The sequence below is a fragment of the Mycena indigotica genome (genome assembly GCF_014461135.1).
Source record: "Mycena indigotica strain 171206Taipei chromosome Unknown Mind.scaff0011, whole genome shotgun sequence".
Classification (NCBI taxonomy): Eukaryota; Fungi; Basidiomycota; class Agaricomycetes; order Agaricales; family Mycenaceae; genus Mycena; species Mycena indigotica.
In genome coordinates this window covers 656,346-671,847 of record NW_023503010.1, presented here as the reverse complement: position 1 = coordinate 671,847, position 15,502 = coordinate 656,346, and the positions used below count along the sequence as shown (strand labels likewise).

The 15,502-nt window shown below is 50.4% G+C and overlaps 2 protein-coding genes across 2 annotated transcripts; one reads left to right on the top strand and one right to left on the bottom strand.

The window, feature by feature from the left end:
• Positions 1 to 11,809: 11,809 nt before the first annotated feature.
• Positions 11,810 to 13,515, bottom strand: MIND_01158600 (Cytochrome P450; the record flags this gene model as incomplete). Its single annotated transcript, XM_037368109.1, has 5 exons — positions 11,810 to 11,876; positions 11,926 to 12,906; positions 12,958 to 13,032; positions 13,078 to 13,191; positions 13,250 to 13,515. The coding sequence occupies 5 exons, from the start codon at positions 13,513 to 13,515 to the stop codon at positions 11,810 to 11,812; spliced, it is 1,503 nt and encodes a 500-aa protein (XP_037215035.1).
• A 412-nt stretch (positions 13,516 to 13,927) lies between these two features.
• MIND_01158500 (uncharacterized protein) lies at positions 13,928 to 14,905 on the top strand (the record flags this gene model as incomplete). Its single annotated transcript, XM_037368108.1, has 1 exon — positions 13,928 to 14,905. Exon 1 carries the CDS (start codon positions 13,994 to 13,996, stop codon positions 14,903 to 14,905), a length of 912 nt encoding a protein of 303 aa, XP_037215034.1. The 5' UTR covers positions 13,928 to 13,993.
• Positions 14,906 to 15,502: the final 597 nt, after the last annotated feature.

Sequence of the window (15,502 nt, the reverse complement as noted above, 5' to 3'; positions counted from 1 at the left end):
CTAGACTCAGCTACAACCCTCAACACAACACAAAACACCCAAACCAATAGCTTGTTCCAACAAATACAATATCCTTCAGTCCGTATGATGACGCCGCGCAAGTTCGGGGCTCCTATCAAGGTATATGATAGTTGCAACCTGGTAATAGTCGGTACAAGAATTGTAGAGTAGTGTTGATATAGTAGTAGTCCAATCCGCGGCGGCAAAGGTCGTGAGAGTGTAGTCGGTAGTGCTGAATTAAAGTCGGACCGACGGCGTTATCGGGTCCGGTGTCAATCGAAAGTCTTGGCGCTTCTTAATACAGTTACCCCGGATCGGCGAGGTCGTTATCGTTATCGTTATCGTTGTCGTGGGTGCCCTTATCCTTTGATAATCAGGCCGTTGTCGTGGTTGCCCCTACCCTTTGGTAAGCAGGCCGTTTCGTAGTCGTTTCGGAGGCCTTATCCTTTGATAATCAGCCAGTGGGTGCAATCACAACGGATTCACTGTCTATCTACTGACATATGCGCTAAACTTATAGATCACCGACGGGCTTGGCATCAATCCGCAGCCGGCAACCGTTGCCGGTCCACCGCCTCCGTCTCCGCCACTGCCCCGCCCGTTGCCTGCATCGCCCAGCTCGTCGCCAACACCGCCTCGCCCGTTGCTGCTGCGCACACTGCGCGTATCGCCCGTCGCCTTGCCCTCTCGCTGCGGCACTACTGCGGATACTGCGGCACCCGCTCACTGCCTCCACCTCACTCCTCTGACTTGACGCGTCTTTGGACGCGTCGCGCGTCGCGTCCCGTCCACGGAAGTCACTCCCCGTGACTTTCCTGGTACCGCCCCCGTGCCAGGTGCGTCAACACCCTTCTTATTTACTCCCTTACATTTGACATCTTCCCTTTGCCTTGCACCTCTTGGCTGGCCAACCACAACAAGACCACACATATGTAGCATGCTTGGAACAGACCCACTGTGAGTACACTGGCTGGGGAGCACTGAACAAAGCACAGCAGCCCTCGATATATGTCAGACACGTGTTGAAGGACAAGCTTCTAGTCCGACCTTGCTGCCTTTTCTGTCCCCTAAGGGACAACCCTCTTCTTCCACAACAGAAACCCAGGTTCGGGAAGAACTGGATCATCAAGATGAAGCACACCAAGCAACAGGAGTTAAACCCATACACAATATAAGCCCTTCTGCCTTCATTGTCAAACTATTGGACATCAAACAGGAGCAGTGAGTAACTGATTTATTTGTCATAACATTGAGACTCAAGTCAGTTGCTGTTGTTAAATCCTGTTATTTTGGCCTCTACGCTAAGATACTTCTTTCTTCTCTGTCCCCCTTTCTCTTTCTGCAGTATCTTGCCCTTCCAGCTGGGGGTGCTGGGGGCAGCAGCATAGAAAAAGTGTAATAGCTGTCAGGTAAGTATTATAAGTAAGTAAACATATGTGTTTATATCTCTTCCTTGGCGGGTCACTTCTGTTCTAGTGTGCGTGTGGGCTAGAAGCCATCATCTGCAGTGTTATTCATCCAAATGGTCCCACCCCCCAGCAGTTTCTTTATGACCCCTGTATCCCAGCCTCCCTCCATGTACAATTGTCTTCTCACTTTGCTATGGGGATCAAGTCAGTATTTTAAGAGAAATACTAGTGGATAATCTAATCTTTGCAGGCAACCATGTTTTGGAATTGAATAAGAGGTTAATCATTGAACTCTTGTCCTTTTCAGACATACAACCTTCCTATGACAGGTAGCTGAAGAGACACACCCTATAAAACTCATAATTCTGGTATCTACTGTCAGGCTTTGGGTCAGGCCGTGCAAGGCTTCTCCTAAAAATATGTGCCCAGAACAGAACAGACGGATCGTTGTGCCTGCAAGTAGAGCGAGCGGGTAGAGTTGAACTGACAGGGCCCGTTAACGTGGTCCCTTGTCGGGGTTGGTTGTCGAGGGTTCGAATCGGGTCGTTTCGGGCCTGATAAGTTGGCGATACCTCCTTGCACAGAGAGAAGCGGTACTTTTGTTAAGTGCAGTGCAAGAACCAAGGGGAAGTAACAGAAATTCTGAAGGGGAACCGAGTGGCTATCACAATACTATATCGGACTGAGCAACTACACGTCTTGCAGGCCGAAAGCAAGTCTGAACAAATACGTGAACTCCTGTGGATACATTCGGAGAAGCCGAAGATGTCATAAAGGGAAACACTCAGATACCTTCATCACGTAAAAACCCTGTTGCACCCCAAGGATAACCTTGGAGCGTCCGAAGATGCACGGGATATAACAACTTTAGATGATCTAAGCGATAGAGTACAGAGTACACTATCATGCTTTATATATACGGGCCTGTAAAAGAGGTGATCGGACACCCTGGCCTCTCCTGCTCCTCCTCCGCCCCGTTCCTGGCTGCAGGGGGGATGATCGTACATTCCTTGTGGGCCAGGCACTACTCCTAGCCTCCTGAGTCCTAGCACTCCTCCCTAATCCCCTGATGTCGAGTTGGGCTTGGCAACGGCTTGACGCATCGTTCTTGGTCATGTGTTGCCCACGTGTGCATTCCTCCTACTAGGGTGCATGTTCCCCATCGTCACGTGCTGCATGTTACGGGACCGCGATGGCCCGACACCAGCGCTGGAGTGGACGGGCTGGGTCTTATCTATGACATCTATACCTCAGCTTATGCATATCCAACACCGGGCAACATTGCTATAGCTAATGATATGCTATGTATGACTAGAGCATAGGTCTAGCAGAGTGCAGCAAATAAGGCAATACTTATTTCTGTAGCAGGTTAGATCAAATATGGTCAACCTCAATGCAGCATCTCATCCATTTCCTTCATACAAGCTAGATGTCACAAGTGTAGAGCAGTCCAAGTATTAAGTGCTATATTGACCAGAGAACCAGAGACAGGGTTAAAGTCAGCAACAGAATCAAAAGTTGCAGAGAGAGCACTTGGGGCTGACAAGCCTCAGAGGCTAATAGCAATGATTAGTTAGCATTAATCCAGATGTGCCGTCCTTCCAGACTCCTTTAGTTCCTCCAGCTCCTTATTCCTGCTCCTAGCTCCCAGTTAGTAGTTTATAAAAGCTTGTATTTGGTTTAGTTTCTAGATTATATAGCTCTTCTTCCCTAGCAGAGTTTCCTACAGAGGTTCTAAAGTCTAAAGCCTTCCTTTTCTTCTTCTTCCTCTTTTTTTTTTTTTTTTTTTTTTCCCGTTATTTGGCCTTTACATTAATGTATGGTAGCCATTACATTGCGCGTGTGTATGTAACTTCTTCTTTTCTGCCCCTCCTTGTTCGCTGTCCTTCGATATCTTGCCCGTTCAGCCAAATAACGCTCTGGGCGGCGGCGTGAAGTGGGGATGAATAATGTCCTATATATTATAAGGGATTAGTGTGTAAATGGTCTTGCCTTCCTGTCCTGCTTCCCGCGTCGTCGCTCTCTCCTCGGTGTTCGCCGCTCGTCGCCTCCTCTGGTCCTCATCCGAATGGCTTCGCTTCCCTGGTCATCGTTGGTAAGTCGTCCTTTTTGGGCTTCACGGTGATCTTCAGCTTCGATATCATGTCCAACAGCTCGTCGCCATATTTCTTCGTCTGGTCGAGTGGCTCGCCGAGATTGCGATGGACTGCCCGGAACCTTCCCGTCCTGTATATGTACCACATCAACGGCTCCATGAGCTTCCCCGCTCCGAGCAGCTTCTTGATGACTTTCGTATCTCTGCCTCCTTCGTTGTATAGCCTTCTCCCTCGCCTCCTCGTGCGCGGTACAGTGCAGGAGGTAGTGAGCTACCGTTTCGTCCGCTTGCCTGCAACATGGGCAGATCGGGGAGTCGGCTCTCTTGATCCGGTGTAGGTGTTTGGCAAGTGTGCAGTGCCCCGACCGCAGCTGGAGCATTATCACGGCGTACGACTTCGGGACGCTGGTGTACAATTTGAGGTAGGACCCTTTAACCAGTCCGGGGTCGTATTGCATCGTCTGCTGGTACCTTTTGGATTTCTTCCACCTGTCCGCTACCCTCTGCTTTCGTCTCGCGTTCAGCATTTGCCTTACCGCTGCTTTGCTCAATGGCAGCTCCGGGTGGTATTCCTTTGGTAGGTCGTCCAGGCTTGTGACGTCTCCCGCTGCCGCTTTCTTCGCCTCTTTGTCCGCCTGTTCGTTCCCTGGTATGTCAATATGACCTGGTGCCCAACGGATAGTCAGTCTTATGTCGTTGTGAACGGAATTTAAGTGTGAAAACTTCTCATGCCAGTCGTCCCATATCCAGCTGGATGGCATTGATTTCGTTGAGTTCACCGCCTTTATGGCCGCTTGACTGTCCACCGCGATCGTTACCCTTCCCGACACCTCCCTCTGTTTCGTCAAGAGCTCCAGCGCCATTCCACTTCCCACCGCCTCGCCCTCATACACCGTGTGTTGCTGCATCGTCCCCAATCTCGCCCTCATGCTACCAACCTTCCTGTCGTTCCTGTACAGCACTGCCGCTGCCCCGATTTCGCCGTCGATGCCTGACCCATCCGTGTATACCTTCCACTCCGCCTGGTCCAGTAGTTCCTCCGCCAGCGCTGCTTTCTTATTGGGCGCGATGTTGGTTTCGATCTGCACGTTCCCGTTTGCCGTCTTCCTCACTGCCTGTATGTGTTCGAAGTTCTTGGCTGGCTGCGGCAGGTACTCCAGGAGCTCAGTTACCGTGTTTCGGTCCTTCTTCCTCGTGGCTGGTTTGTTCCGCCTGACCTCCTTGTAAAGCGGGTGTGACTCCGGTAGCGTCGCCAGGCGCAAAGTCGCTGTTTCTCTGACTTTGTGAATCAGTTCTTCTATTGGCAGCAGGTTGGCGTATACGTCCGAGTACTTCCGTCGGGGTCGACGACAGTGCTCCTGTGATTTTGAGGGCCGCTCTTCTCTGAATTGTCCTGAACCTTTTAATTACCCCCTGTTCCCTCTCTCTCCCTGCTGCTGTCTTGTCCAGTGGCTTGAGAAATATATCGGCTGCATATAACATCTGCGGCACACATATGCTGAGATATAGTCTGTGCATGCTCACCGGTGGTAATCCCCCCGTCACTTTTGCCAATCTCTCGAAAGTTGCCAGCCACGCTTGGCCCTTCCCTATCGCCGCCGCCTCTTGCTGCTTCCACTTGAGCTCGTTGTCGATATGCACGCCAACGAGCTTGACCGCTGCAGTCGACTTGATTGTATGTCTTCCTAACTCGAGGTCCCGTCTCTCCATAGGCCTTGTCCCCGCTTGTCCCGCCGGGTTCTTCACTCTCTTCCTGGTCACGTCCGCCAACTGGTATTTTTCGGGCCCAAATATCGCGTTGTGTTCCGCTCCCCAGTGTACGATGCCCCCGTCCCTGTGCGTGATGTTGTCGATCTTCTTATGGGTCGTCGTGAAGTCCTTCCCGGTAGTTATCAGTGTATCATCGTCAACAAAAAGCACCTTGTTTTCTCCCCTGCGCTTTTTCGGTATCTCCGCCAGTGACGCGTTGTAGATGAGGTAGAGTATGCCGGATATCGGGTCGCCCTGGTCCAACCCGTTGCTTACTTTGTACCATTCCGATTCGAAGTCCCCAAACACCATCTTGCTCTTCCTCGATCCATACCTCCTTTCGACCCAGTTGGCGTATCCTTCCGGTACCCCCCTCTCTCTCATTTCATGTCGTAGTCGGTTTAAGTCCACGCTCGGGAAGGCGCCTTTAACGTCCATGCACAAGATGCTCGCCACGTCATCTCTTTCCCACGCCTTCTTGATGATCGCCACGGCGTTATGCACTGCGTCCGTTGTCGATCTTCCCGGTCTCGCCCCATATTGATTCGCCGGGCAGGATGCCCGCTAACTCTGCCTCCCTTGTCAGTTGCTTGGCTTTGCAGGTGTGATAGAGCCTCGCCATCCCTTTCGATAGCACTACCGGCCTGTAGGCTCCGGGCTTGGTGTAGTCGGGTTTGCCGGGCTTGTGCAGTACTACGGTCATCGTGTCCGCCCATCCTTCCGGATACCATTCGAAGTCGTCCATCGCCCTGAATAACGGCCCGAGTCTTCTTCCTCTTTAGTTGTGCTATAGCCTAGTCTTTGGTTGTGGTTATAGCAGTTTGAAGGGCTCTTACTTTTCTTGTTCTATCTCACTGCAGTGGAAAAGTGTCACGGATAAGACCCGGCCCGTCTGCTCTGGCGCTGGTGTCGGGCCATCGCGGGCCTGTAACACGCAGCATGTGACGACGGGGAACATGCGCCCCAGTAGGAGGAATGCACACGTGGGAAGCACGTGACCGAGAACGATGCGTCGAGCCGTTGCCGAGCTCAACTCAACACCAGGGGACTGGGGAGGAGTGCTAGGAGGTTAGGAGTAGCGCCTGGCCCGCAAGGGATGTACGATTGTCCCCTCTGCAGCCAGGAACGGGGGTGAGGAGGAGCAGGAGAGGCCAGGGTGTCTAATCACCCCTTTGCGGGCCCGTGTATATAATGTGCAATAGCGTACCATGTACTCTATCACTTAGATTGTCTGAAGAACTATCTTTCTCTATGCAAGGAGGTGCCAACGACTCATCGGGCCCGCACCCTCCCATTGCCCCATACCAGGGGAACCTGAGGTTTGAGGCCAGAGAGCAAGTAGGAAGTGACTAGGACAAGGAGTGAACATAAGAGACAAGAGCCTGGGCTGTCAGGGTGAAACACTATGGAAGGAATTTTGGGCAGCTAAGGCTTCCAGTCGACCACAGGAGAGATGAGAGCAGAGTTGAGACAACACTGGGAGATAGAGACCAGCAATGTTAATTTCTAGACTAAAGTATGAGATAATACATCAAAGTGTAAGAAGAAGCAAAAAGGAAATAAAGTAGAACAAGGTAAGCAGAAGATTAGAACAAGGATGACACAGGGTGCAATGACACCGGCGGCTGGCAGATGACAGTCTCAATGACAGTTTGTAAGACGGACCACATAGCAGACCCAACGGCGGTCCCAATGGGAGCCAAGTTTTCTTTGTTCTTTCTTTGTTTACATATCATTCAATAATAATTCAGCGCCGCAACAAGTTATAGCAGTGTGACAGCACTACAGGGCTAGGCACTCTGATTCACAGGCGACATTTTGCTATCATCATTATCTGTGGCGCCTGCGCCTGCGGCTCGTCGTGGTTGGTGGCCACCAACTGAGGATGATGCCGTCCGAGCACGTCGATACGGGTTGCTGAAGCTGGGCAGCGAGCGCTCGAGCACTGAGCAACGCCAACCTGATGAACCTGGTCCTGACTGACACCATCACAACACATGTGGGCCCGGTTCCTCCCCCGAGACCCCCGAATCTTGTGCTATGCCTTCAGGGCCAGAAGTCTCTACTTTGTATATATTGGTCTCCTCGCTAGAAATATTTGGCGGACTAATAACCACCGAGCACCGAAAAGCTGGGGTAGCGGGAGACCGAGACACTGAGGGGCAGGGCGGCCGTCTGCTGTTGACATCCGTTCCCGACTCCCGCTATCCCAACATGCTGGGCCCGGGTCCGGTTCTACCCCAAGGTAAATCTGAGGCTGACGACCAGCACACAAGATGCGCAGGCGTCTGCGCAGACGACGCGCACAGCTGCTGGGGTGTGGGAAGTGCAGCGGGGGCTGGTTATTAAAGGCTGGATCTTCGATGATCATGCTGGACCTCGGCAGCACGCGCGGCGACGGGAATGCGATTTAAGAATGCGATTTAACGACAGTAGGCCGCCCTGGTGCAGTTGGGAAACTCCGGGCCTGCAGGACTTTCAGCGAAATCGGCCAAGGACTAAGACCGTGGCGCACCATTCTGGGAGGAGGATGGAATTGGGTGGGGCTGAGCATTCAGGTCGCGACAAGCGCGCTGAGACAGATAGAATATATTGGAAAGGTCCCGCAAGTCATCCCAAGCGTGGCTGATTGTCTCCGGGGCCTATTCGAGGCGAAACGGGCGAGTTTGGCCCAAGCTCGGGACGCGAGTGGGAGAGAATGAGGCGAGCGAGCGGCGGGAGACAACCGCTGGCCCGTTCGTGCTGAAATTTTCAGCGTTTGGAGAGACGCCCCGTAAGCGCCAAACGCCGCGGTTTGGCACGAAACGGAACAGGATTAGGCGCGGGGGAAGCCGGGGAAGTCAGAGACTGCAAGTGTCGGCGAGCGGGAACACGTGAGACGATCGCCGCCGTTTGCGCGGTGATTTAAGTGCCTAGGGGGCCAATTCATATGGCGCTGTTTGGCGGGATTCGGCTGGGAAACGCGCCCGGGGTGGCCGAGGGAATTTTGAGCCCATGGCGCGTTCAGCGGTCTCGGTCGTTGAGATTTGGGAAGGGGAGTGGTGTCCCAGATGCTCCTCCGAAGATGGGGGGGAATGGCCCAGAATTGACTGTAGGGAGGGCAGGCACAGTGTTTGGTGAGCCGGCTGAAGCCAGGGGGTTTTAACAACACACCTTCCCTCCCTAGCTCTCCATTCGACCCTCTACATTCCCCCCAAATCCCTCCCCACATCGCAGTCCTTCTACGCACACGCCGTTGTCCGAGCTTGTCCGAAGTGGTGAGTGGTTGGCGTGAGAGGCAGCCGTGAGTCACATCCGGAGCTCCGATCCGCGTGACCAGAGCTCACGCACGGTCCGACTTGCGAACACCATGGAAATCAGGCCAAGTGTGTGATTCTCGCATGCAGAGCGGCAACAATTTTTGCTTTACAAGAGACAAAGAAGGTCTCTTTGTTCAGCTGGCTCCCAGCCAAACCGCCGTTGGGTCTGCCATAAGGACTGTCAGTCATGCTGTCATTCGGCCGGTCATCGGGCTCCCATCTCCCAGCCGCCATTGCCATTGCCCCCGGTGTGAGTCAAGTAGTAAGGGAGTTGTATATGATTGCATAAATTATAAATTGGGGTAATTGTATATGTTTATCTAGTCAATATATACAACTCTTATTTTGTAACAATCTGTGACATTTTCTGTTGATTGTACTGTCAAATGGTGAAATTTTCCTTTTTTTGAGAAGTTGCCATGCTTGTTACTCTCAGTGATACTATGTAAAAGTGTGACATAGGTGCTAGGACCAGTTCAGGTATCTATTAGTGAAAATTTCCTTTTGGGGAGGATATGTCACACATGACACATAGGATGACTTCAGAGACTTAGTGTGCATGGCCTGTGTGGTATTGTTCAGCTTTTTTTCAACTCCTACATACTAGACTCAGTGTAAAATTTCCCTCAGGAGCCAAGCAGATGTCAAGATGCTTCAAGTTGTCATGGTGGGTCCCAGAAGGCCCTTAAAAACTTTTACTATATGAAAGTTTGGGGGGTTCTGGTAGGTCTGATGTTGGTTTTACACTACATTTGTACTATTTTGGCATAGAATATAAAGTGGATATACAAAATGCCTACTACTTTCCTATGGGAAGGCTTCCAACTTACTTGGGGTGCAGTGTGACTACAATGTGACTGGTGTCATAAATTCATCATTGCTTATTGATTACATATAGCCTTGGATGACCTACTAGGGACTCTGTGAAGGCTCAAGTCCTATATATCTATAATAAGTCATAGTATTTTCATGAATTTAATTGGAAATATGAATTTTATCACCACTTTTGATTGTATTATTAGGTCACATGATGAGAGATCATGGGAATATATTACCCAATATGGTAAGGGTCCCTTAAAAAATGTTTCGCCAGTATATCTGTTTTTTGAATAATGATACCCCCCTTGTCAGGAGCTCAACTTTTCAACTTTATTCAACCCCCCTACTGTCAAACTTTGGGTTGGGTCATGCAAGGCTCTCCTTAGAAATACATGCCCAGAACAGAACAGATGGTTTGTCTGGCCCACAAGCAAGGCCGCGAGCAGAGTTAAAGTCAAGTTGAGAGGGCCCGGTACAGCGGTCTCTCGTAGTCATTGACATGGAGTCATATTAGGTTGTCAGGGCCCAATGGGTCATTGGTACCATCTTGCATGGAGAGAAGTGGTACAATAGATAATAAGTGATAGAGTACATGGGTACACTATTACACCTACCCAGAATTATTCAACTGGCAGGGCATGCTGAAAACAACTACTGTAGTAATTTATTCAATTCGGCACCTCAAAATGGTGTGACATCGGCGCCAAAATTAAATTTTCGGCGCTGCCTGTCGATGTGTGTGACAGCCAAAATTTTTCGGCCTATTTGGCGGCCCGGAGGGCCGCCAAATTTTTTTTTGATGCTTTGATGGGCATTTGACATTCGGCATCTGGCTGTGGGCCCGTGACATGCCGAAATATTTCAGCGCCGGAGGGCTGGTGTGACGCGTGACCGCCGAATTGAATAAAATGCTACAGTAAGCCTTCAAGTTATCAGTGGGCTAAACAGGTGCTGACTCTTTATATACAACAAATATCTTCTATTGACTATAAAACTAGACTCTGAGGACTCTGCCAGGGATCTATCTATGTTACACATTACAGATAGTCTCCCCGTGGACACCCGTGGTCTCCGTTATACATTCAGGCCTGGATTATGATTAAAAACAGCCTTAAATAGATAATTTTCTTTGTTCCTGTCTACAATCTGTCTCTGTTATTGCTGTTCACCTGTTAAGTCTGTCCTGCCGTTGTATTGTCCTGCTGTCATCTCCTCTGTTCCGCTTCAAGTACCGTGACCATGTTTAACCCTGTGCCCCATTATTCAAGAATCAATATTACCTCATCACCTACATTGCTCCAAATTATCTAATCGACCCGAAGTTGTGTTTTCTGAATTGCAACTGCTATATACTTTAGTAGGAGCCCCCAAACTCGCATGCTTGTGAAAACCAAACTACCTCAAATCAAACTCTGACGTGATTTGATTGATCCGACTGATCCAAAGCTTGGCATAGGTGGTTTAGGTCCAGATTAGGTTGTGTGTTGTGTTGTGTGTGTCTGTTTGTTTGTGTTTGTGTTGGAGTTGGGTTTTGTGTGGTTTTGTGTTTCTCTTTTAGTGCTCTGTTGTGGTTCACCCTTTTCAAGGGTTTCAACGGTAGTCTGAATGCCTTGTTTGGTGGACACTTTGTGTTATGTGTTACATGCCCTGGACACTTGGATCAAAATAGGACAGTAGTCTCTAAGTAATTACTGAGGCCACCCCTATCATGATTCCTAATTTCCAATATTTACTTTCTTTGTCTTCCCAGACTCAACATCAACAGGACTATATAACACATACTAACTGCAAATTGATTGAAACCCTATAGGATATGAAAGTTAAACTTGAGGCTCCATTCAAGTAACTGTCATTTCTGTGGAGTGACCTGCCAACTTTCCATAGCCATATTTAGCTTGTTCATGAAAATTGCCAGTCCAAAACTCTGTCACTATAAGCAATCAGTTGGCGAAAGCTGCCGTGAGGATTGAGCCAATGACTAACTTGTATGACTCCTGCTTTCTTTTGCCTGATTAAATTTTCTGCAGGCTGCAGCATCCCAATAGCATAGGCCATCGGAGCAATCAAATAGACACTCGTCCCAGAATACGGAAATCGCATGCAAGAATGCATCCTGAGTTTGACCTTCGTCAGCTGTCGTAGCCCCCAAAACAATTTTCCGATAGAGAAAAGGCTCTAACCTGGGTCTGTGATTAGTATGTCTCCCGAATAGTAACTTGTAATAGAATATCACCAACTCGTCGTGCTACCAAAACCAGAGGTAGAACATAATTCCAATTAGTCTCTGCGGCCATCTCGAAGATTTCACGTTCCAGCTCCGGAGGGAGGGCAGGCTCGTTGCCAGACATGATAGAGAGAAGAGAGAAGCACTAGCAGTTCTGAGTTTATGATGTGTCATAATCTGACATGACTTGATATTATTGAAATGATCGCTACAGCTATGCTACCTTCCGTGGAGTTAGCTTCAACCTGCACCCATCACGAGGGAAGCATGTCGCAATGATACTGCCCGAGTTGTCAGGTGCATTTTAGTTAAAAAATCGACCATACTCACTCGATCTTATCCGAGTTCGGTGTCCGTTCATGCTCCCAGTCAAACGTCGACGCCGCAAGGCCCAAGACGATAGCCATATTCATCATCGCATACTCAAGCCCGATGCATTTGTGGGGCCCGGAGCCCCAGACCATGTAGTTCTTCGGGTTCTGGTTGGCGACGCCATCTGGGTCAAGCCAGCGGTCCGGGACAAACGAGAAGGGCATTGGGTACACGGATGACTCGTGAAGGGAATTGTAGAACGATGGAATGAGCATACTTCCACTTGGGACAGTGTAATCGTCGGCAATTTTAAAGTCCTTGGTCGCTTTGTAGGGGACCATCAAGACTGGCGGTTGGAGACGTAGACTTTCCTTGACCACTGCGCGGAGATAGGGCATGTCGTCGAGCATTTCGATTGTGAGCGGGGTTTCGTAATTTCCCTTCCTCACTCGGTCTTGTTCATCTCGAACTTTGTCGAGGACAGCAGGGTGGTCAACGAGATGCTGGAAGCCGTAGATGAGCCCGCTGCTCATAGCGTCCTGCGACGCAAACAGGAATGAGAAGACCACTAAGGCCATCTCCTCGTCGGTAAAGTCCTTGCGACCTTTATAGGCGGGGTCAGCCAGCACCCGCACCCATTGGTCGAGCAAACACGTAGGCTCTGCACTGTCAGCGTTGAGCATTGCCAGTTTGCTCCTATGCGCCGCCAGCGTCAGCCATCTCATTGCCACCTTGCGGGACTGGATAGCGTTGTAGACGTTGGTCCCCGGAAATGCGAAAGGGAAGTTGACAAGCTGGAGTGCTTTTGTGATGTGCCAATATGTGTCACCAATTTCGCGGGTCGCTTCGTCGGGGATGTGCGACCCGCAAAAAACGCGAAGGGAGGTGGCCATATTGAGATGCCGCGCATTCCACATGATAGGCTTAGCGCTACTGAACTCTTGTGACCACTGGGCGAAATGGGCGCGGGTGGTTTTGTCTTGTATAGCAACGTATATTCTCCAACGGCATAAGCGGGAGGCAAGGCAAGGCACTGAGATGATGACACACCCGAGGGCTTTCCGCGTAAAGAGTGCTGTCAGACCTCGGCGAAACTCGACATGTGTTTTGCCGTTGAGAAATATCCTTTTCAGTCAGTCTCTTGACGCCAGAATAAATAGTCATACTTACCAGTTTTCCGGCAGTAGAATCGACTTGGCAGAGTGGACGAGACACGGCTCGACTTGCAGCGGTGAGTTCATGATCTTGCGGGCGTACTCGTTCGATGAAGCCATAACGATGAATCTGCAGTCATTCCGCGTCAAGGTCAACACATAAAAGAACACAGTGGCACACAACGCACATATTGAATACGCTGGCAACGCTCAATGGCCCAGAGTCCCATCCTTTCCGGTAGTTCTCCATGGTTGGGTGCACCGAGTCCGCGAAGCGCCCAATGAGCGGGATTGTCCATGCAGGTCCAGGCAGGTGCCGCTTTTTAAGACGGTAAAACGTTTGTTCAAGTACGAGGAGGGCGATGAGGACGGCGAAGGTCGTTGCAAGCCACGGGATATTGAGCAGTCTGTCGATGGAAAGCCCCAACTTGAATCCAATGGGGGAGGAACACATCTTCAGTTGTGCGTGTGCGACGGGTACCGCAATTTAAGAGCTAATCGAAAAACATCGCTTGGGTCGCATATTTCGCTGATAGGTGGCTGATCGGGAGGTGGGAGAGAAGTCTAGGCTGTGAAGGAGTTGCAATTGAAGACCGAGGCACAGGCAAAACCGACTCGGAGTCAATCGAGATGCAATTCTTCTATTGATTGGGGATGCCCGAGCAGTGCAACAGCCGGCATTGGCGGCGGATGGATGCTAGAAGCTGTCAGAAGTTCAAATGAACCAACAGACTCGAATGACATCAAGGCAAAAGGCAAGCGGCTCGTGCGACTGCCAGTGCGATCATTAAGTCAACAGGCCGTCGGATCTGATGGGCCGCTTCGGTCCGATCGCGCGCTGACGTACGCATGACGACGTTCTTTTCACTTGCTTCAAACAGATACTGCAGGGCTTTGTCGACGGAGATACAGGTAGGGACAATGCGCCAGGGATGGCAGGCCCGGGCAACCGGGCCACGCGAGTCCGGTTGCTTCGTCCGCACAAGCTCCACTGTGTGTGCTTTGACTTGCCTCTTGCCTTGCCATGGCATAAAAGCCGCATCGACACACTTTCACCAAGTCTGTCAACCTCTGGTCAACTCTGTTACCCCCCTCCCGCACCACTCCGAAGATCCCTTTGGGCTCCCCATAAAACATCCTCCGTGGTCACTGTCGCCATCGAATCTCTTGCTAGGACTTGGATGGAGCCTGACACCACCACAGCACGAAATGGCCCCGCGACTGGTCCTCTTCTGACTCATGCCACTCCATTCATTCAACTTGAAATCGATCGGACCATCCGCTCTGAATCGCGTCTTTCCCTCGCCGAAACAAATCTAGATTCTGATACCGACTCGCGTGTCGGGGACTGGGGCTATTCTGATAGCGATGAGATTGAGCGCGTGGGCGATTTGGAAGAATGGCAGTCGCTCGCAACCGAGAATGGGAGAGCAAACAACGGAGCTCAGACGGCGCTCCCGCTTTTCTTCCCCGATCCTGACGCTGCCAATTCGGACTCGGGAATTGACGACACAAGTGCCTCTGACTCAGATGGCGCCGATGCAGACGAGTCCTCCATCGGCGATAACGACAGCGATGCTCCGCCTACATCTGACTCGGAGGACGAAGAAGAGCCTGGCTCTGTCACCTACCACTCCGACTTCGACGAGGCCCCAGAGCTGGACGCAGAGTTGGTCTTTTGGCTTCACGAAAACAGCAACCAGCTTACGACCACTCACCCGGCGCAGTCAACCATCGCCTTCGAAACTCGTGCCCAACGGGCTGCACCGAAGATTGGTCATCTTCTATGGTTTCTCCTCAGCGAGGACGGTATTTTGAATGCACTTTTTGACGGGCAGTATTGAATACTACAATGAATAGAAGCGCTCACGCGAGAAGTGTTTTTAGAGTGTAACCTGTGTACTTATATTACTTTTTCAATTTTCGGGTCACTAGTCACGTTTTGTTGATGGTCCGTGCGCCATGATTGTGTGATCGGTGATTCTTTGCTTCTTCCCAACCACATCCACCAACCAAGCTCTGGGTCGACAGTCCCGAAATTCGAATCGAAGTCCTTCAATTTCAGAAAAATACGCAGCCTATGCTTTTCTCTTCTCGTTGTCCATAGACGGCTTCTTAGAACCCGACCCGGTTCAAGCTTGTGATATCCCGGCCCGTCATGACAATGAATCTTATGTTGATCTTATGTACAGTCGAACCCCTCCTAAACCATACCTCTCTAAGTCCATAAACCCTTATAGTCCATAGAAAATTGTCCGCACCAGCTTCGTCCGCAGGAATAAGCCATAGGTCATTAATAAACCATAAACCATGCTCTTTTTAGGTCGATAACCCATGATTCTGTCCTAAAAAGGAAATTTGATGATGAATCACAAAATGATGATTGCGTAAATACGAGTTTTTTGACAGCGAAAAAAGTGTCTATGGCTCCTAATACCCTC